General features: G+C 37.2%; 1 protein-coding gene across 2 annotated transcripts in view; it reads right to left on the bottom strand.

Annotated features, from left to right (window-relative positions):
- Window positions 1–22975, bottom strand: part of SMYD3 (SET and MYND domain containing 3) — a 402948-nt gene that overhangs the window by 37990 nt on the left and 341983 nt on the right. For both annotated transcript variants that reach the window (XM_027683730.1, XM_027683739.1), the window contains exons 9-10: window positions 13769–13856; window positions 10401–10575 (exon numbers count right to left, since the gene is read on the bottom strand). In XM_027683730.1, coding sequence (XP_027539531.1) covers window positions 10401–10575; window positions 13769–13856 — 263 coding nt within the window. The remainder of the gene's footprint in view (window positions 1–10400; window positions 10576–13768; window positions 13857–22975) is intronic.

Below are 22975 nucleotides of genomic sequence, written 5' to 3'. Positions count from 1 at the left end.
CCAGAACTACCGTGTTCGTCAATAAACCATATACACAAGTGCTACATCCACACACCTTCTGAATAATTCCATGGACAGTTATTCCACTGCTTCCCTGGGCAGCCTATTGCAATGTCTGATCACCCTTTCAGTGAAGAAATTTTTCCTAATATCCTATCTAAACCTTCCCTGGCACAACTTGATGTCTGTTTCTCTTGTCCTGCCCCTTGTTACCTGGGAGAAAAGACTGACCCCCAGTGAAGGGCTTTTGCCACTGAATTGTATGTTGCTGAGTGCCATGGTGAAATTGCAATCCACAAGCCACCTCTGATTTCCATGGAGATGTGTCCTTTTGACTCATAAGCAACTTTGTTGTCACTCTTCCCTTGCTTAGCTTAGCAGGGTCTGAGTACAACTTGCTTTGGATTTTTCTTAGTGTCACTGGATGCAGTAAATGCTCTCTACCCTGGTGTTTTTCAAATGCAAAGATCAAGCACAGTGACAGTCCTCACCCCTGCAAATGGGATGGGAAAAATCCTGTCCTGCTGAAATACTTGGAGTTGGTTGTTCTTTGATGGACACAGTTTAACACATCAAAGGTTAACCACTGTACTTTCTTGTTCTCCTCAAGGTATCAGAAGACAGGAGTACCTCCTTGGCACAATGCTGGTCTCAGAGCAAGGCAGGGGGTTGAAAACATGGGGTACTTAATGAAATTAACAATTTCAGTTAAAGTCAGTATACTTTTTATTTGTATCAGAGATTATGTCAATGCTCTCTTACATGGAAATGACCTTCCCCCCCCTCTGTTTTTCTCTCTACTGGTACAAGCAACCTTGAAAAATTTGATAGCATCTCTTGATAAATATCCAGCATTGGTAGAGCTCATTTGCACTGCAAACTTGCCAGCAAGACAATATGCAGATGAACTGAATCCAGACAGGTAGCAACAGATAAAGCTTGAGTATGCATCCAGGATGTTATCTTACTGTAAGCATGTAAACCTGTTTTTCATCTCAAAATTCTGAGATGTTGAATTGGTAGAGGTAATATTACCCAACTTGGTTACACATTTTGAAATCCCTTAAAAAAATAAAAGGCCTTATGACAGTGCAGTACTGAGACAAATATCTAAGATAACTTATCTTTAGCTATTGTCATGAGAGCAAGCAACTAACTAGTAGGACATTCCCCTGGTCATAAGTTACTTTGCGGGATTTTTTTTTTGTAAGATTTGAGAAGTTACACTATGTTTCATAGGACACAATGTCTGTGTTTCAGAACACCTTTGCAACATGCAGAAATTTCCCATTCTCCCTCAGCAAGGTCTCCACACATTTTAAAAACAGCTACTTTGTGCTACTGTCTAAAGCAAAGTTTTCCACAAAATGCTTTGGTAAATCTTGCACATTCCCCATATGCTGAGAAAATTAACATCCTAAATATTTTTTCCTTTTTATGACTGTATATAGAGTCTTTTGTTTTGCAGTAATGTAGGATCTAATTCCATTTCTTAAAGTCTGCCAAGCACACTATTGCATGAAAATATTTTCTTTTCTCTTTCTCTTTTCTAGTTCATCAACAATGATTTGAGTAGAAAGACCTGGTTCAGGATGCTTCTACTTGTTGGTTGTCACTTTTGCCAGTTTTCAGAAGACTTCTGAAGCGCTGGCCAGCCGTGAAAGTACATTAAATCCTTGGTGTGCATCATTCAACATACCGGAATTAATATGAAATGAATTCATGATGATGTTGTAATGAACACACTTTGATTCCAGAACTTTACCTTTTCTTCTGGCAGCCCATCAGCCATATCTTCCAAGAGCACACTGCATGACTAGAAAAAGTTGATTTTCCTCTTAGCAAAGTTTTTTGCAACTGTGGCAGGATCCTTTTTTCTTTGCCCTCTCTCTTTTTTATTCTTCGTGAGGATGGGGAGAAGTTAGAAAAAAAGGCTTTTCCTATCTAATTTTGATATTTCTAGGCTTCTTGTCATTGTTCTTTGGTTGCCTATACCCTATACCTATACTCTCTTCCTTTACTGGTCATGTGTGCCTTGCATACCTCAGTTTTCCTCCAAGATGACTTTATTTTGTTGTAAAATTCATATTTTTTATCATTAATTAGTAGAATTGCACCATTTTCTGAGGGTGAGTTCTTCCTCTTTGATATATTTATCTTGCTCTCACTTTTGTTAGTTTTTGTGGCCCTTTGGGTAGCTTCTTTCTGTTTCTCTGAGCTTTTTTTTCTTAGCAGTGCTATAGCCTGCCTTTTGTTAGCCTTCCAGCATTTCTAATCAGTTATCGTCTTTTTTCAGCTGTCTACAAACAATCATCTGCTTTTTGTTTCTTCCTTCTTACTTTCATCTTCAAATTCACCACAGTAAAGGAGATTCAGGCTTCTGTGTCTTGCCTGATGATGAAATGACAAACTGAACCTCAGGTAAGAGATTCCAGTATACTCAGGGGAAGAGAAGGACATCTGGGAGAGGAGAAGCACTGAATCACCTGCTTAACCATGGAACTGGTTTGTCTGAAGGTTGACAAACATCTCAGGATTAGATACCAATAGACAGTGTTTGGGATTCTGGCCTAAAGCAGATAGAATTTCTAACAGAAAACTAGAGTAGAAAGGAAGGAAGAAGCACCTTTGGTGGCAGCCAAAGGAATACATGCAGAAGGATTTTAGTGGTGAACATAGGGTCACAACACAACATGAACTCTCACTCAAAATTGCATAATTCAATATTAGATGTTGTACAGATAAGCAAGGAGAAGATTAGCCATTGACTAAATTTCTGAAGGCCAGGAACTGTTGTATTTATGAGGTAACACAACAAGTGCTTATGTAGCAGTCAATATTCTCAGCATTTCCTTGAGTAGTCCCCTGTGGCACAATTCTACTGGTAATTATATGAGGCAGAGTGCTATCCTAATGTGGCTGTGTCATTTCTCATACCAAGATTAGATAATTTAGAATTAGTTTAGATAATTTAGAATTAGTTTTGATACTTCCAATGTTCCCTGTATAGAAGGACTGGATTTTATGGTTTTATGGGGTTAAGGAAAACTGACTAACAAACCCTGACCAAGGCAAGACAAATATAGTTCACAGGGATTTGATATGTTGGATAGGAGTATGCATGAATCTGTTAACCAAGGTAATATTATGCACAAGTTCAGTAAACACAGGAACTGAAAATAAAGATATTTCTGGTTTTCACGGACATCTGAGTAATGCATTCCTAATAAGATCTTCCATTACACTTCAGCCCTTTAAAGGGTAAATTCAAGATCTGGTGAGCTTGTAGTCTACCATCACATCAGTAAATGTGTTGTCTCTAGGATTTGGTCACTACAGTAACTTACCTTTTCCTCTCATCTGCATATTCTTTCTTTTCTCTTCCTTTCCTGCCAATATCTGTCTGGGAAATTTCAGCTTTACTCAGCATCACCTATTTTACTACAGAGCTTCTCTGATCTTCACTCTTTGGTTTTCCTGGTGGATGGATCACCTCACTTGGAATTTATTAATTCCTTGGCACAGTTCTGATTTGACAATACTTCAGTTTTCAGGGTCTGCATGCCCCCTTCAAAGCATCGTCTTTACATCACTCACTCTCCCTGGCCAATCTCATTGATTCACCCTTTAAACAAACTCTATATTATTCAATTTCTTTGCTCTCCTTATTTCCTGCTTCTTTCCTCTTCTCTTTCTCATGACAATGTTTTTCCTTTCCAGTAACTTTTTCTGATTTTTCAATAGAAAAAAATACTGCTTTTTCACATTTCTCAGACTTTATCTTTAATATTCCTTAGACTGTTTTCTTGCTTAAATACAAAAACTTTCCTTTTTCACTACTGTTCACATCCCCACCACAAAAAACTCTTAATTGATTTCCTCCTTAAAAGTACTGCCAAGTCTCCACTCTATGCTTCTTCAACTCAAACTGCCAATTTATTCAAACAAAGAAATAGATATTTTCTGACTAAAATCAGACTCTTCCTAATTCTCCCCTCAGAAAATGCATTGTTCCTTACAACTTCTCTGCTCATATTTCCTGCATGACCTCTCTCTTTTTTCTCTTTTATCAGAGATAGAATTGTAAGTTTGTCCTTCTTTTTTAATGATTCTCCTCCCCTTTGTCTCACTTTTCACCATAACTTCTGCCTCTAGCAGAGCTTTTGCAAAGCAATGCTCAGTTGTTGTCAAAGGAATGCAAAACTCCACATATGCTTCTTATGTCTCTATTCTTTAACTGCTAATTGTTCCCTTGACATCACTCCCCAATTACATTTTAGTTCAGGTTCTAAACAAACCTTTGTTTAGAATCTGTATGCCAACAACTCCACCTTTTCTTCTTAGCAAAATTCATACAGACACTGTGAATTCCCCAAAATTGTTCGCAAAATCACTCCAGTTGAATAACTATGCTGCATTTTTTTCACAGCACACAGATCTTTGTAATATCCATGCATGCACTGGGAGGCTAGTATATGAGAGCTTTGTATTTTCTTAGTATATGTTTAACACTCACTTCAATTTTATTCATGTGTGTCCTTTAATTAGTGTGTAATAGCAAGCAGACTAATGAAAACAGCTTAGGTAAGGGCTGCATAAGTCAAATTGCAAGCACGCATGTATGAAAAGGAAAAAAGAAGGATCCCTTTATTACAAGACAAAGACACCAACTATTACTGCTTAGGTTAAAAAAATTCAAACCAACAAAAATGAAAGCCAACCTGAATCTTTCAGTTCTGGTAGGCAGATAGACTAGGACTAAAACCCTTATTTGAGATAAAGCCCAAACTCCTGAATGGTCTAACATCTTAATCTGAAAGAGATCCTACAGTGAAGAAAAAGAAAATAAATCTCTACAGATAAAGTTATCATTGGAAAGAACACAGTTCTTTTAAGAAGTGTCTAAAAACACCCTGGAAATGCTATGTGAGAGATGGAGAAATAGCACTTGTAGTTGTGTCAGAGAAAAATGAAACTCTGGGAAACTTGGTAATTTAGTTCACTAACATCACTAGAAGATCACTATCTGTAAAATTCAGATTCTAATAGCTCCTGGCATAAGTGAAAGGTGAAACTAAAACTAAACCTGAAACTAGAAGCTCAAACTGAAGATAGTAAGCACCAGTATAGAAATATAGAGTGACTAGATGAACACATACAGAAAAAATATTGCAGCGATGGAGATATTTAAGAAAATCTTAGCCTACCTAAGAAATGTGATATAAGCTGAATTAACACTGATGTTGCTGAACTTCTACTCATGTGTGATAGAGTATATTCAGCAAACTAGTGTCATCAAAATCATACCTGAAAAAGAGCTGGCATGACTGGAGAGAATAGTAAGAAATTCTACCCATACACACGATATGTGAAAATGAGGAAAGGTAGATGATGGAGTATTTATGGGAGTGTGCATTTACAGAAGTCGTCGAGGATTACGCAGGTCAGCATCACTTTGGGGAACAACACATAGTTGTGATGGAAAGATGCAAGAAAAACAACTAGGAAAGAACCAAAGAATCCAAGGTGGTGGTGCTATGCAGACAAACAGCAAACCAGAAAATCCATTTCTTATGTCGGAAATGGATTGATTAGGACATAGATAACTTAGGCACCAGACTTCAGTCATAAAACCTTTCTTTTTCATTTTTGGAAAAGGCTGTTGGGATTGAAGGGGAAGGAAGAGGGAAGGAATGGAAGACCTAAGGGGACTGCTGAAGTGTTTTAAGGGATTCCTAAATATATTGCCCAGTGACAGACATTCTCCCTGTTTATCTATAAAATAGGTACACTGAAGCCAAAAGTTGTGCAAATATTGCTAGAAACATCTGTCTTTTGGAGGAATTATCAACAATGAACCCTAATTTATACTGGGTTTTCGTCTTCTTTTGACATATTTTTCTCTAACCATGGGCATTTTCTAAAACCCCAGCAAAGTGAAGAAGGTAGATTTTATTCTTTCTATTCTTTGTTTCATTCTTTCTTTGAATTGCTTTCTCCACCTTCACATTTTTCTCTCCTCTCGGATTATCCCAGAGGTAAGATTTATGTTTACAACTGATGGTTTATGATTAAGACACTGAACTTTGGTCACTGAATTAGTACCCTCTGTAGGTTCAGAAATCTGCCAGCCAGGCACGAGTCCTCAGGGGACCTCCCACAACCAGGGTGCCGACTGGCGCCGAATCCAGGCTGTAACCCTTAAGCAGTAGCATCCCCCAGTGGCCCTAGTTATCACTGCAGTGCACTTTTTTAGATCATTTTAGGCACTCTAACTTTCAATGTAAATTCAATTCAAGTGCCTCAGAACTAGCCAGGACTCAGGAGTCTGTAAAACTCAGTAAAGAACCATATATACTTGATGAAAAAAATTATTTTCAGTCATTGAATATACCATGTGTGTATTGCAGAACACACAGCTGTAAAAGCAGGATTTTTTTTTTTTTTTGTAAAATGCATTCAAAAAGGGGGCAAAATCAGACCAAAAGAAAATCAACCTCTTTTTTGGAGAGCCTTCTCGAAGAAGAGAAAATAGGTTTAGATTTTTTTCCAAGAATATTAGGTTCTACAGCTATTTTTGGCTATTTTACAAGATCAGGACTCATGGAAGAGATACTATAGCAACCTTCAATTTTTAATCTGCCTTTTGATTGAAGTTCACATACTTAGAAACTATAGTCCATCATATATATTGAATTAAAATTCTAAATCAAAAATCCCTGGCTGGTTGTTAATTCACTCAATGAAAATTCAACCATATTCTCAGAAAATACTCAACAAGAACATCCCACATCCCAGTCACTACTCTTAAACCCAGCCCTTTGCAAAGCAATCCAAAACTGTGCTAACTGGGATTGCTTTCCCTGTTCCCTAAAAGAACTCAGTCACTGAGGAAAGGTGAAGTAATTGGTACTTCAAATTGTCACTGGAAGAGAATAGGAGAAGGTAGAAGGGCAGACAAATGATGCACAGGTAACACAAATATGGGATGCTCACACCTACCCAGCTCCCTCCCACTCCAGAAGCAGAACAGATGCATCAGCACAATCCCTGTATCAGTGCTGACTCAGCAGAGAGAGGATGGAGGAGGAAGGATGTGCAAGGCTGCCCGGGGAAGAGCCAGAACAGCACTTTTGTGCAACTCTTCTGTATGGGATGAAAAGAAGGAATTTTCTCTTGTTAACGTTGGAACCCTCCAGTAACTTCTAATGCTGCAGCAGTGGAGATGAAGGGTTGTTAATTAAAACAACCCATATGAAAATCAGTGGGACTTCTACATTAGCTTGAAGTTCAGCAGGGGATTATAAGCAGTGCAGAGCAGAAACCAATGAACATGTTTGTCTTCTCTGTATCAGAATCTCACCAGACCTGACACCACAAGAGCCCAAAGAGGTGACATGGCTTTATCCAGTAGGTCTATGGCATCACTTCTTTTCTCCTATTACTCTTGTCACAATAACTGAGTACCTCTAGTAGAGTTTTATAACAGATGCATAATTCCATTCTCTGGCTGCAGTGTGAAGCACTGAATACTTGAGACAAGCGGAATAAAAACCCCAAGTCTAATCCCCAGAACATATGTGCCTTCTCAGTAATTTAAGGGCTAAATGCTGGGGTCCTTCCTCTGAGGTAACCTAAGGGAAATCTGTCTTTCTCAGTATCTCCGAATTTGATCCTTCATGAGCAGCAGTTATCTCAGTTAGCACATTCACACTGGGCTATGACAAACCCATGTAACACCTCTTGCTGATATTCTGTTATTCTGTGGTTAAGGCTTATGAGGATTTTTGAAAGGAAGTTTATTTTTGCAAGCTGCTGAGTGCTGACTATGATGTGGGGCAGCTTTCACTTAGGTAAATGTCTTAACTTTTGTTAAGGCTCTTGGGCAGGTAGGCTATTACTGCGACATTTACAAGTAAAGCCTGGCTTGGCTTAGGCTATTCAGTGAAAGGAGATGTAGGTTTTAACAAATAATAGACAGCTATTGTTCAGCACAGAGAAGGCAGCTTTTCATCTTGGCAGACACTACCTCTCCCCTTCTTTTGGAGGTTCTAAAAACATTTCAGAGGTCCTAAACAATGCTCCTCATAGGTTATTGTCACTACCTAAAACATAGGGGCTGGTATGCAGCATGACAAATCAGTTTTATGTAGTTTAGTCATATATCTCTGCCAGTTGCATGAAGTGGATGATTCTGAAAAAGTCAGCAATCATCATAATGAAAATATACAGTACGATACAATGTGTCACACAGCATTGAAAATTAATCCCGCTGCTAAAGAAATAGAAAATGCACAATAAACACATTACCTGAAATTAAAACTGGTTTTGACCAAATCTCCAGAGCCTTTAAAGTTGTAACAATGATTTCCTATTTGTATGGACTGTGTGAATTCTCAGGTGATTCCCTGTGGAGAGTTGTATGAATACTTTTTCCAGAGCTGAGGAAAGGAAAATAGGTAGCTATAATGGAACTACAGGAGCAGCCAAGCAGTAGATTGATTCAACAGGAGAAATTCAATGTATCCCAAAAGATTTCCTAGGATTTGCTCTCCTGCTGCTTAGGGCACAATTTGTTGTAATGAGAAACTGAGGATTTTGTTTCAGGTGTCAAAGCTTGTAGTGATGACTTGAAGGTATAAAGAAAAAGCAACAACTGAAAATCACTCTTAAATAATGCTTTTGGATGAGAATAGAACAAGGACAAGCTCTTCAAGGTGCAAAAAAGGTCAAATATCTCATGTAAATAACATTCCTTAAGAGATACTAATTGGATGCACAGTTGAACCCTTTCCTTCATCTCCAAACTGCTGCATTAAACAGCTTGAAAACTACAGTACACTTCCAGAAGCAAAACAAAGAAAGCTTTATTAAATTATCCGGTAAAATTGCACTCAGTCTCACTGTAATCTCTGCTCTTAGTAATGTCTGCAGAAAAAAATACTCAGTTTTCAGTTGTGAAGAACTGAGCTAACTGAGTTATAAAAAAACCCAAACCAAATGAAAAACAGTGATGTTTGAGTTTTTTATTTAATAAGGGAACATTTAAACAGGCAGACTATTCTGTTCATCTGGAGCATGTCACATGGTAGAAAGCTGGCAGGAAGCATGTACTGCTGCAGTACTACATAAGCCATGTTTAAAAGGTTAAGTGGGACATGCTCGACATGAATTTCACCCTGCAGAAATGTGAAAATTTGTAGGTATTCAAGTCCTCCTCTGTGAAAAGGAATAATCATTGTGAACACAGAGCTACTCTACCGCTGTGATGTACCACACAGCCTATGCAGGTTTTATTGATAATCACTTTTTAGTGAAAGCTCTGAAACACTATGTTGTTTCTCAAATGGAGCCCAGAGTTTTATTCAGAAACAGACTGCCACATGGAATTTCCTCAGGCAAAATGCTGAATGATGATGGCATCCCCACTTGACTAGGGAAAACATGTAAAATCTGAAATGATCATATTCACAGCAGAACATATTGTTCAGCGCTAGCATGCTCCTCACAGTTTGTGCTGAAACATTACATGGTGTATCACCAGAGGAGAAATGGATGCTCCAAAAAATACCTTACCAAGAATGAACATTCATGTGTGAATGACATTACATTTGGACATTTGGGACAGGCTTACACTTAGTTACAAACAATGCAACTATCCAGAACCCAAAGATTTGAGTCTTAAAAGTTTTTACAACAGACCAAAGCAGATAGCACCTGCCCTTTCTCTACTAGATGACCAAAGTTGCATTACAGCTCCAGGGTCCAATCAATTTCAAACCTAGCACATGATGTATGATCTCCTAGACTATCCTTCATTAGCAACAAACAACCATTAGACCCAGAAACCCTCCCAGCAGGTAGCATAGGAACAGGTACTGACTAGGAGAAAAGTAAATCCTTCACCACTTTGGCTCCTTCCCAAAATAAGGACCAGAAGCTTTTTAATTTCCAGTTGAAATTGCATTTTGCAAGACTTTTTTTTATTATTTCTGTAAATTCTATGTATAGAGTATGCAGAAAATATACACTGTTTCAACCTGCTACCTGTCCCTCAGGTCTGACCTATCTCAGCATAAAACACTGATACCCTCATGTCGATGGAGTCTGAACCAGAAAGTCAGCTTCTGATCAGGGATGGGGGAGCATCTGAACACATGAAACAGCAAGGAGCTAATAATCAGTTATTATTATAGTGCCTGCTATCATTCTATTTCCTCACAGCCTGACTGTGAAAGCAGAATGGGAGTTCTGCCTCATTCATTAACCTAGAAAGCAATGCAAGATGTACACAAGAAACAAAAAGAGTAAGAACTGAGATGAAGCACAGCCTTTGTTTTTAATGAGACAGCTAGCTCTCCCCCATTTTTGGAACCAATTGAACCAATTACGTCTCTTACCTGTATGGTTCCAGAGTCCTGAGGCCATAACACAATGCTTCTTCCCAGTATTCAAGGTTAATACAGGCATCCATGGCACAGTCAAGCATTTTCAGCTGATAGATATTTGTGTCTGGTAGATGACCCATGTTACTGCTCAAGAGATTCTGGCATCTTGCCAGAACATGCTTCCACTCTGTTATTGGCCTTAGTTAAAGAAATATATTTAATCAAACAAAAATACAAGTTCTAAATGCTGTTTAGTAAGGTGTAAGAGCTACTAAGCATTCAAACAGAAAAGCTGCCATCATTTCAGACTCTGCTACAATTCTTGAAAAAACACTTGAACGCAGAAGTGGTAGCTTAGGTAACTATGTTTTGCTTACATCTAGCAAAACAATTTCTAAAGAAGGTAGTATTTTAGCAAAAAAATGGTAAAAGAAAGATGACAAATTGCAAGGATATTTTAATATACAATAAAAATTCAAATAACTTTTCTTTAGGTGCTGAAACATTATTTACTTAAGATACTCCTCCAAATCTTACAGCCAAGGGCAAGAGCCCATGGAAATGCATCTTAAAAAATGTTTCAGGAGCTAAAAAAAGAAAATTATGTTTTTATATATTAAATAATGATACATTCTTTCAAGCTGACCAAGATTTTTTAAAAATTCTCATTAAATTAGAACCTTTTCTTGAAATTAAATAATTTTCTTTCTCCTTGAAACAATCATAAAGAGCATTGTGGATTTTTTTGATGTACAGCTGCATGTTTCATGCATGAGAAAGAAAAACATCATAGTTTTTATGTCTGACTAGTTGAAGACTAAGGAACTTGGCAGTACAGAAGATTTTCACCTCCAATGTTACAAGAAGATTTTTTGTGAGTTTGGAATAGAGGAAAAGTAACCTGGGGCTTGCATTCACTTTATTTGGATATTCCTTACTACAAAACACTTATTTTCATTGCATTCTACACTGATTCAACTTCTGTGTGGACCAGATTCTTCTCTCTCTGACCACACCTAAGCTGAACACTTTAAGAATTTTCAGTTTTAAAACGAGTACTGCCATCTGTGACTGCACTCATGGGAGTCCCAGAATGCAAGCAGTCTAAACACCAAAAAGACACCACACACATCAGTAAGAACAAATGAAATAAAGAAAAAATTAGACTTATAGTAAGAGAAGTAATAACATTGTATCATAGTCCTTTCCATACAATCAGTTCAAGGAAGTCCAGCAGTTATCTTCACAACATTACTGAAAGTACTATTCACACTAATCCAACGATGAGTTTAAAGTGTACAATGAGAACCTGTCATGAAATAATTAGTCCTTCTTGAACATGGGAATATTTACCTACTTAAATTTAAGAATGTGACCACTACATGGCTGGGCCAGGATTTATAGCATGGTTGTTACAAGGCTAAACTAATTATTTGTGAATTGCTCTCACGCCCTTGGATTGAAAGAACCATATAAGGGAAGGAATGCGTTATTATAATTGCACCTTAACCTTTATATCTCTGGCAAACATCCATGTATTCTTTACAACCGATTAAGAGTAGACAAACAGAAGAGTGAGGGATATTATTTCCAGTTGATACAATTTTTGTAGAAAGTACAAAGCACTGACATTCTTGAAAGATTACTGTTTTAGCTGATGCATAGTCTGTCTGCTCTTACTTCTTGTTATTCTGCTTTGTTCACTGACTAGCATTTAATAGCAGATGTGCTTTATAACAAAACCTGTTGGGACCAAATTTTAGGTATGTAAATTACAACTTAGAAAACTCTCTGTCAGCTGCAACAGGACAAAAGAGAAGCTGCTTATCCTGTATCTGCCCAAGACTAGAGGAGGACTGCCTCAAGCAGACTCCCTCTAACTGTAGATTTAGCATTACAACGCTGTATCAGTTATAATCAGTAAGTCAGATTCAACTTTCTCAACTGTAGAAACTGTTGGTTTAATTTGCTAAAAAAATGACATTTGCAGAAACTAATAAGTATGTGCCTCAGTCAGCCAGGAAGGTTTTCTACTCATTATTGGAAAGTGGACAAAAGTCAAGTTCCCTCTTCAGGTACTACACTTGCCAATTAGCACCGGTATTGTGGTGCAATGGAAGGGAAGATGACATATTTCAAATAGCCCATGACTGAAAACAGAAGTTGAACAGACAACAAGAACAGATTTTTTCAACCAGTCCTGATACCTTTTACTATGATGTATTTGATTAATTTTTAAGTATCAGTTAAATCAGTATTCTTAATTAAAGACCCTAGCAAATCTAATTAGGTGCAATTTCTCCTGCAATTAAATATAGGAACATTAAATAGGACCAGCATTGTGAGTCCATAGTTTTGGTATAAAAAATATTGCAACTTAAGGCTGCATACCTATAATTTAACTTTCACGTTAAAACATAGCCCCTGAAATATAACTGAATGCCTGAAGGTCTATTTCAGTATTGTCTGTCTCAATCCAGTGACCACAGAGGAACTTTAGACAGACTAGAAACTATATGAAAATTAAAGTAAGATAAGATGAGTCTTTCTCCTTTGCTAATGAATGAATCTCTCTGGATTAGAAAGAAACAAACTCAGTTGTGTAGGTTTTTTTCTTTTTTGCACAATAAAAATTGTAATCACTTGTTTCCAGCTGGAATATCACTATGCAAACCTGCTTTTCATGCTGCCAAAAAGCAGTACTGGAAGATTAAGTTCTCTCTAGGTTGAGAGAAAGACCATGTTTCTAAAATGGTAAGACATCTTGCCACAATAAGCCAAGTTCACAGTCAGAAAAATTCCACTGAATAGACCAAGATAAGAGAGAGATCAATACCCTTAGTATTCCAGTAAAAATCTCCATCTGTCTTCTGCTCATCTTTTCTTGGTTGTTGCTTTACACTAATTTCTTTAATTGGATTGAATATCTACATGACAGCCATTAGGCTCCAGTTCTGTTTATTAGTGCAAGATCATCTCATTCAATTTGTTTAATTATAAATTATTATTATAACTTATTATAATGATTCTATAATGTCTGCTGTGAAAATAATTTAACAACCTTTTTTCTATTTAAAAGTGGATTTATACGAAGCAGTGGGCTGCGATGGCAGAAATCTAAACTTGAACCAAAATTTCCCTTTACATCCTAGGTAGCTACTATCCCTTCCATGAAGCAGTTCCAGTCCAGGTAATCAGAGACTATATTAATACAATTATGAATAGCACCCATTTTAAACATCAAATGAATTAAAAGCATTGAAATAAAAAGAATGAAAATGTAAGGAAATTAATCTCAAGAGATGACTTGCATACTAAGGGGCTTTCTAGATTATTTTCACAACTGAATGACAAACTGTGGCATGTCACTGAAAGGATACCTTCTTTTGATTTTGGATATCTCACTTTATTTACAGCATCTTTGACTTCTTTCCAGGCATGCTCTTCACCGGCCAGTTTCTCAGAATCCTGGTTAATTGAAACAAATGCATTTAATGAGAAAAACAGTAAAATGAGAATATGTAGTAATGATGAAAAACAGAGTAAAAAGATTTCACTGCTAAAAGATATTTGTAGAGACTGTATTGCTATTTTTTGTAAAAACTCAAAAAATCATTTCACCTGGCAATCATACTCATCCTGTGTTTGGAAGTAAATGAGATGATCTAAAGAAAAATGAATGTAAACTTGGAAACATTAAATTCTCAAATGAGATATTAAGTTTGCAACAAAAACTATGATCAACCAGAAAAAAGAAATAATAGCATGTGATTTTCACTATTAAAACACATTGAGAAGATCAAATTCTTTCAAAGGCCTTCTATCTAATACTTCACAGACCCTCAGGCATACTGTATAAAAGATTTAGCAAATAATTTTGATTAACCGTGTGGTGATTATAGAGTCTTTACAAAGAATGGGAGGCTACCTCCATCCGTTACAGTTATGAACATGAGCTTACAGGAGAAGTCTACGACTCAGAAAAAGCTGAACTTTGGTTTAATAACTCACTGCTATTTCTTCCCTATTCCACTGGATTCTACAAACAGCTATATTTTTCCATTGCTTTGTCATAAAGAAAGCAAAAATGATTAATGGCTACAGCAGTAAAGAGAAAGTTTCCCTTTTCAACTCTCTAGCAGCAACTAACTGCATCTTAGGTAAACCACTCAGAACAAATTTATTAAAGCATCTACAGACACAGTTATGCATCTTAAGAGATTTCCAAAAGCATCTAGATATTCAATTTCCATTCCTATAGCATTTAAATACCTCTAACAATCTGGTCTGTGAGACACTGAAGTTCATTACCTCTCTTTCCTTATGAAAGGCCCTACTACTTCCAAAAGAGTTTTTTAAAGTGCAAAGTCTTGCAGGAATATTTTAGAAATACAGTTCTAAAAAGATCAGCCCTCAGCAGGGATGGAGGCCTGCAGATGAACAGAGAAGGTGTGTTAAAATCTAACCAAGCACTTTGTAACCAACAGATGCTCACTGGGCATCAGAGAAGTACTTCCACTGAAAATGCTGTAATCTGTAACTACCTAGAATTGCATAATTTTCTTATCCCACTGTTCCTTTTTCAGAACAGAAAATATTTACAGTGAGAATCAGCACTTAGTTTCGGATTTAATTTGCAGTTTTGTCTTTCCATCTGCTTCATGAAACAGCAGACCTCTGTGTATTCCTGAGATGATTAAATCAAGATTAAACTGAGATTGTTCTCAGCTGCCCTACCATTCTGTAGGGTCTTACAAGGAGGGTGGTATGACCTCACTGCATTTTGAACATGTACTTTCCCTACAATCAGTTCTCTGATCAAAATAATCATCTGGAAATAATTTTATGCAGAGCTGAATTTGCCACCAGAAGCCAAAAGGTGAATGTTAGGACAAACAAGCTCATACTGCAGAAATTTTGTCACCAGAGTTAATGTACCTACCCAGCCCTTTTACAGCTTTGCAAAAGATATATGCTGAATCTCTTAGCATCAACGTAACCTCTACAAATTTCTATGAGACTATATCTACTTCTGAACATAGCCTGTAAACCTGTAGCAATCTCTCTAAAACGTCTTTGTGGATCAACTGCTGCTCATTGATTGATCAAAAACAATAAATCTAGCCTGTAAGGTGCTAATAATGATGTCTGTGAAATTTTAGGTTTAAGGAGCTAGCGAAACAGAAAAACTGTTTTAAGCTATCTTTTCTCACTGGCCCAGGTATCATTCTCAGTGTTTCTCTAATACGGTGTAAGCCTAAAATCTCAGAAACATGGGAATTGAGAGAGATTCGTAAGTGAAAAAAGGAAAAAAACTACACACCAAGGCCAATAACTGATGCATCATTAGGGCCCACTTTGCACACAGCAAGACTGATGGATGAATCAGACTGAAGTGTTCACTCACATGGGATTAATCTTCCTCTGTCTAGTGCAGTCTTTTGAAATGCTTTCCATTGTCTTCTAGCATTTCACTGACAACACAAAGCAGTGCAAGGCTGGGGTTTCCTCTAACCTTTAAACTAGTGCACAGGGTTAAGTCCACACTTAAGTCCACACTGGCTTCATATCCAGGTAGAGAATACAGTGTCTGTTGGACCAGTAATCTCCCAGCCCTCTCTGGATTCATGGTCTTTATCCCTTTTGTAAGAGAGGATGGAGGGAAGCTCTGGGGAGGATTTAAGTCACAGGTTTCAATGAGATGTTTCCTGTGTTCTCAAGATGAGGCATTTTGGGGATTGGCTGATGTAAGAACAAGGAAAAACATGGCTAGCTAAGCACTTCACACCTCTGTTCTTCATCAGATTTCCATCCATGAAAGAAGTCCAGTCCCTTCCTAAACACTAGTTCAAGACATGGAAGCTGCTTCCAAATAGGCAGACAAGCAGGGGCTGCAAAACAACTAGGAGAGCCTGTCACCAGGAACACAAGTTGTTTCTCTGCCTTGGACAGCACCTTGAAAGTCATGGCTATGTGACACAATTAAGCCAGCTAAAAATACAAAGCTGCATTGGAGTTGGAATTATGAAAATAATCGAAGTGATTAATAGTTACACTGAACCGCTTAATTTACTTTAAAAGCATGACATTAACAGCTACAGGATATACAGCTTTCCATGGAGTAACACCTATTCAAAGCATCACTTTTCAGAACATGTTCCCAGGAATCACAGAATCACAGAGTATGCCGAGTTGGAAGGGACCCACAAGGATCATCAAGTCAAACCCTTAGCCCTGCAGAGGACCATCCCCAAGAGTCACACCATGTACCTGGAAGACAGCTTTTTTTCATCTGTAGAAACTAAGAACACCAGCTGAAGAAAAGGAAGAGGCTTTTGAAAAAGAAGGAAGAGTTAGCAACTTTTGCCTGACTATTTTCCCTATTTCTAACATTGACACTAAACACGAGGATTTGATCCTCAGAACAACAAAATATTTTTGTTGTTAGCCAAAAAATAATTAGACCAGATACTTTAGTCACAAAAATGCATGACAACCTTATGACATCTGAAACTGGCATGCTTTATGGTTCAGCTTTTGCACATAGAAACGTGCTGGAGAAAACCAAGACTAGAAGCGTTGAAGACTCTTGGGGAAAGCAGAAAAGACAGCTGCATCACATGCTTTTCTACGGCAAGAAGACACTGCAAGAAGACACAGGTACAAGCCATTGGAGGCAGAAGTGCCACTGGATCTGCTAACTGAATCCATAGTCCAAGGTACAAAGAAGAGAAAAATTACTTATTTTGAACAATTATTCTGGATGGGAAAGGGTTCTAGTACCTGCTTTCCCCTTACTCCAAGCATCTGCAGAGAAAACTTGTTCATTAAAAGGTGAGTTAAGATGCAACAACAACATTTCAATTTCATCCCTCCATTCTTCAAATACTATGGCAGGTGCTGCTACAGCTTTCTTGATAAAACACATCTGGGGATTCATCTCTTTACACTGAAATCTCTGTGGACCACCTATCCCTGATTAATTAGATCTGTGCTTCTAATACTCTAGATGAAAAAATTTCCAATTATATTCAGTTCTTCTTGTAAAACAGGCCATAAGCTGAACTTCACACCTGACACCTTTCACCTTCACATCTTCTTGAATTTACAGTACATAAAACATGAAGGCCCACCTACATAATTCCACCAGAGAAAATTCTACCCTTGAAATCTTTTTGGCTCTTCAAGGTGGGCAAATACCAAATATTTTGTAAAGCAAAATTTTCCTGCCATAAAGAATCATACTTCCTCCCTTAAATTTCACTACTGAGAAAGTTTGCTCCATAAAGGATTCAATAATGAGATTAAATTTTTTTTAAAAAGTGTGCTTGAATAGCATGATTTCTATAGATTTTAGATCAGAACAACATTAGTTGTTGTTTTTCTTTAGAATACTTCCAGCTTTCATATCCATTGATTCTCCAGAGTTTTAAATTTTTAGCTACTCATTGCAAACTTTTTTCAGGAGCCTGAGAATGGGTATGATCAGCTCTGCCCAGTGCATCCTGTAAATGCTTATAAAAATAGCTTGTCATACACAATATACCACTAAATGTCAATATTTGCTTTAAATATTACCATTTCGGTTCCATTAGTGACACTTGTAAAAATGGAATTATAACCACTCATAACAAAGAATTAACAAAAGAAAAAGAAATAAGAAAACTGGAGGGTATTTGATGAGGATTGTAATCTATTTAAAGAATGATCAAATATAAAATGTTCTGCCATTCTCATTTGAAGCGATAGGAAGATTTATTACAGAAGCATCATCTCCTGAAACAAGTACAGACATCAGCCACCACAGAAATAAGCATTTGAAATAATCACCTGTTCCATTCTGTACTATTCTTTTCCCATTTTCTTTCTAAGAATTAGTTCTCTCCCTACCTCTTCTGCTATTTAAGTGTCCTGAACACATGCTATCCTTAAGGGAACTCTCCTTAAAAAGGAGTATAATCTTCAAAGTACAGATAAATATTTCCTTCCTGCTCCTTTACACTGCTACTCCTTCCCAGACTACTCTTCTGCTTCTTATACTTCCTAAGAGTGTTCCCTGTCTATTAATTTCAGGCACCACTGCTTTTATACACTGTTTTAGCAATCACTGTTCTTTGCTATCCCAGTATTTAAAATCCTGACTGCTAAAAGATTCCCACACGGACAGCATGTCCTCTGAGAGAAGGTATCCCTTGTACCAAAACAAGCATCACTGCCCTCTCTGCCCAAATGTGCTCCCACAACCCCAGGACTGCTCATCTGTAATGCACTGCACCTCCAAAACTCTCATGAACATTGGAAAGATTGATTAAGGGCTAGTTGTTCTTTCACACTTAGGCTACAGGATAGAAAATAAAAAATGGATTTTCTGTCCTCTCTACAAAATTCATCTTTCTCCTTCTCCCAGAAGGAAAGAAACAAGAGAAAAACAAGCCAAAGATTGTCCACAGTGAGGAACTATGAAGCCGTCCTCGCCTCCCTCCACAGAAGGGAAAAGTGGGTACTGGGAACTCCAAAAGGTAAGCAACCCCTATATCTCTTTTTCTCCTTTCGAGCATTCCTCCGACTAGAAATATGTCCAAGGGCATCTTCACTTTGTGTCTATTTTCAGCATTCAGGTATCCAGTCCCACACAAGCAGAAATAAGTAAAGCTTTGTAGGAGGTATTGGAGTTCCAGGCTGCCCTGAGACAAGTAAAAATAAGGACTAAAGTTTTCCCTGACCAGTATCTACTCTTAACCACCAGCAAATGTCAGTTTTACAAGGGTAAAAACCTTTAAACCATAGTTCAAATTGAAATTAGCAGTCTAATATTGGGTATGATACTTTAGCAAGAGAGAAAAATCACACTAAATAATAATGTTAGTTTTTTTCTGGACACAAAATCTATTACTATATAATGATAATCCTGTGAGAAAGCAGCATATAACTCTGTTCTTGTTCTCTTTTTTGTGGAAGCTTTAAAAATATCTTCAAAAAGGAAAGTTTTCTGAACTTCAATATTTTAACTCTTTAAAAGCTACAGATACCTCAAATACCTGAACATTTCATAGATATTGCTGATCATTGCTTATGATTTGCTTAATTTCTAAAAACTTAAGTGGCAACTACAGATGTTAATCTGACAAAACAATTCTGACCAACTTGACAGGTTCAAATCAAAAGAGGTTTTCTTAGGTTTTTTTCCAAGAAAGTGTCGAGGAGCTCAAACACATTTAAATTAGAGCACGACATTTTAGAGCAGTTCTCTGATACATTATGCTCTGAAAACATAAATAACAATTTTCTATTTCTGGTTCTATTTAAAAGTTCAGCAACTACTGAATGTATGTTTCTAGTAAACTCAGTAACTCATTTTCTTATACTAGGTAGCAAAAGAAAAACATTAAATGAGTAAAGATATTGTAGATCTTCTGAACTTTCACTTTCAGAAAGATGAAGAAAATGTTAGAAAGTGTGATATGGAAGCTATTACATTGCAGCTAGACTAAATTTCTGACTTGAGTGCTTCAGAGCAAAGAGGGTATAAGAGCCTGATGGGCAATCACAGAGGCACAAAGCTACAGACACAGAAAGAGAAAGGACACTTGAGTACTTTCCTGAAATATCTGAGGTCATTTCCTATGAAACATTTTCTGGATAAAGTTTAAACTCCAAATCAAAGACTCCTCATCTCTTATTATGAGAGCTGTGGCTTACAGAAGCCTATAGCTTCAGTTGAGGATTCACTCACCTTCACTCTTGTGAATGTACTTTGTTAAGAACCACACGTATGTGAAAACCTCGGTGCACAGAGCCCTGTCATGATTCCAGATTTACATACGATTTCTGAAGTTTTAAAAGTTCCCCTGCCCTGTTCCATGAAAAATAATGCCAGGTCCAAAAATGGTAGTTCAAGTATTCTTTCCAAACCACATAAGGTTGTCCTCACCAGGAGCTGAGTTGTCAGAAAAGAAGACCTTGTGTTTTCTGTCATATGGCTCTGAAGAGGGTGAGTGGGACACATGGCACATTCCAAAGCTACTCTGTTTGTAGACAAAAACAACGCTGTATTCCCTGTGAGGCTATTGGGAGGGGGTGAACCCAACTTTTGAACAAATTGAATTTGTACTTTCTAGTTTTGAATTCTGAAAGTAAAATAGGACACACTGCAGCTGGATGCCATATTGCATCTGTGCAGTACATTGCTCAGTATTAGGCAGGCTGCATTACCTCACATAATCGATATCATCTCTTCATGGGTTACTGATTCTGGTGTCTGGAAGTGCACAAGAATGGCACAGGCTAATAATACTCTAAATCGTGTAGGTATTGGAAAATTTAACAGTTGTTCACACCATTCATGTTTAAGTGCTCTACTTAGGCATTGAAATCAAGATGAAGGTTTCCCCAGACCCTGCATACAAATAGTGCAAAAAGGCAAGCACCCTCACAGGGTATGAATAACCTTTCCTTAACATTATCCAACTTGGTTACACCATTATAATATTTACCCAGAAATTTGAAAGTGATATCAAAAACAGCTGTGGGAAATTTATTAAAATGAGATGCCTTCAATAAATAGAAAATTAAGATCAGCAAGTCTATTTTAAGAAGTCATTTTAATTTAACAAAATTAAATGAGACTAAGATAAGTTTATCCCAATAACATCTTATATGTAATTAAGACTTAAAGTATAAGGTAAGAGAAGCAACCAGACAAACAATTCTCCACCTCTTTGGCTGCAAGTCCATTATCTGTCAGGTTCACAAGCTCAGATTTACACTATAGCTGTCTGGGGTTCTGCTAAATAAATCATAGCTCTAGATCCCCATTTCAGATGTTGAACATGTGTTCTATCTTTGCAATGGTGGTGCATTTTATTTATCAGGCAATTCCAGTTACTCTGTATTATTTACCTGTCCTAATAAATGTTTATTATTCTCTCAGTCTTTGTCATCCATTAACTTTACTGGCAATGATTTTGAAATTACTTCCACTTCATTCATGAAAATGCTGGGTACACTAGAAACAGGGTTATCATGGACACACTTTGAAACTATCTGGTAAGCATTATATATAACTGATGATTATGGTGATTTAGTGTTTAAGTGTGTTGTCAGAAAAATCTTTAGAGTACATCTATATTTAGAGTGTATATATATAAATTCCTGTAGTAAGAGAAAATACACTGAAAAAGCTCAAAGTTTTCATTAGTCTTGAACATCACAGCCCAGTGGAACTTCTTTGAGACCAATAATGATCAGAGATCAAGTCTTGTTATTATTAGAGCTTTTCTGTTTTACAACCACTCTTTGGGATAAAAATCTCAGCAAATAACATTACAGACAGTATTTTCTCCCTCAAAAAGCTGTATAAAAGGATGCTAGGTTACTTAGGAAGGAAATGACATAGTATCTAAAGAGATCTGTCAAAATATAAATACACAGGGCTAAGCAGATAAATTACATCATATCATCTTGCTACCTGGAGCCTCTTCAAATGAAAGCCACATGTATTTAACACATTCTGAAGTCATTTCAGCTAAGTGTTGGTCATTCTGGTTGCTGACCAAAACATTTTCCATATGTATTTTTACAACTAGGTCCTTTAAATACTATTACTCTTTTTGGTGATAAAGGAGGCGTAATTACACAAGGGCTATCCTTGTGTCCCACACAGCTCAGGCTCCTGGGGGTGACTGACATTTGCAGGCCCAGGACCTCAATGCCTACTCCCAGTCAAGATGATGGAAGTTGCATGAGCAACAGGACTGAGCTTTGTGTCTGTAACAGCACTGCCTTCATAAACCTCCCTTTTCAGGAGCTTAGAGCGGACTGCACAATTCCCATCCAAGCTGCAGAGGCTATAGGCAGAAATAAAAATTGATTGGATGATGGGAAAAGCAATAAATAAAAGTTCTCTATTTATCAACTCATAAAAGCCAGAGGAAGGGAGGAAAAGCAAAGGAAACTACTTACAGCTTAGAATAAGTGAAACAGGGCCTTATGCCAGATCACCCAAAAATTCCTGTCACGTTTGTAATTCCATTGTAATTTCCAGCATCAGTCCAAAAATAAACCCTGTGGGTAATTCAGTTACCTGGGGAAGGATACTGTTCAACCTAATCCCTAGCAACTGTGAGGCTGGTATTTCGCAGACTGTCTTAGTCATTACACATTTTTTAAGGCACTCTCTAGGTCTCTTTTACCACACAAACTGTCAGTTATAAGGCAAATCTGCTTTATTTCTTAATTCTGCAACCTGTGGAGACATAGAGTGTCACTGAGTGCATTTAGTGGCTCAAAATAGACATGTAGGTCCAAAATCCTCAGAATGTTTAGGTATTCACAATGCATAATCCAATCCACATTCATCAGTGCATTGAAATATGCACTTAAGTTTAAAAGCATGTATAAATCCCATTTAAGTTAATACTTATGCAAATGACTAAACACTTAACACTAAGTAGAAGTGTAGTTACTTGTGTATCAAAGTTCAGTTTATGCTTCTGTGATTTGAAGAATTTGTGCCCATTGAATTATTGGTTCTAACTGAAGACATTAAGTTAGATATTTATTTTTCAACACCAATATCAAAACAATTT

Source organism: Neopelma chrysocephalum, unplaced genomic scaffold (assembly GCF_003984885.1).
Source record: "Neopelma chrysocephalum unplaced genomic scaffold, ASM398488v2 Primary Assembly neopelma1_23, whole genome shotgun sequence".
NCBI classification, from domain to species: Eukaryota; Metazoa; Chordata; class Aves; order Passeriformes; family Pipridae; genus Neopelma; species Neopelma chrysocephalum.
This window is presented reverse-complemented; position numbering and strand designations above follow the sequence as displayed.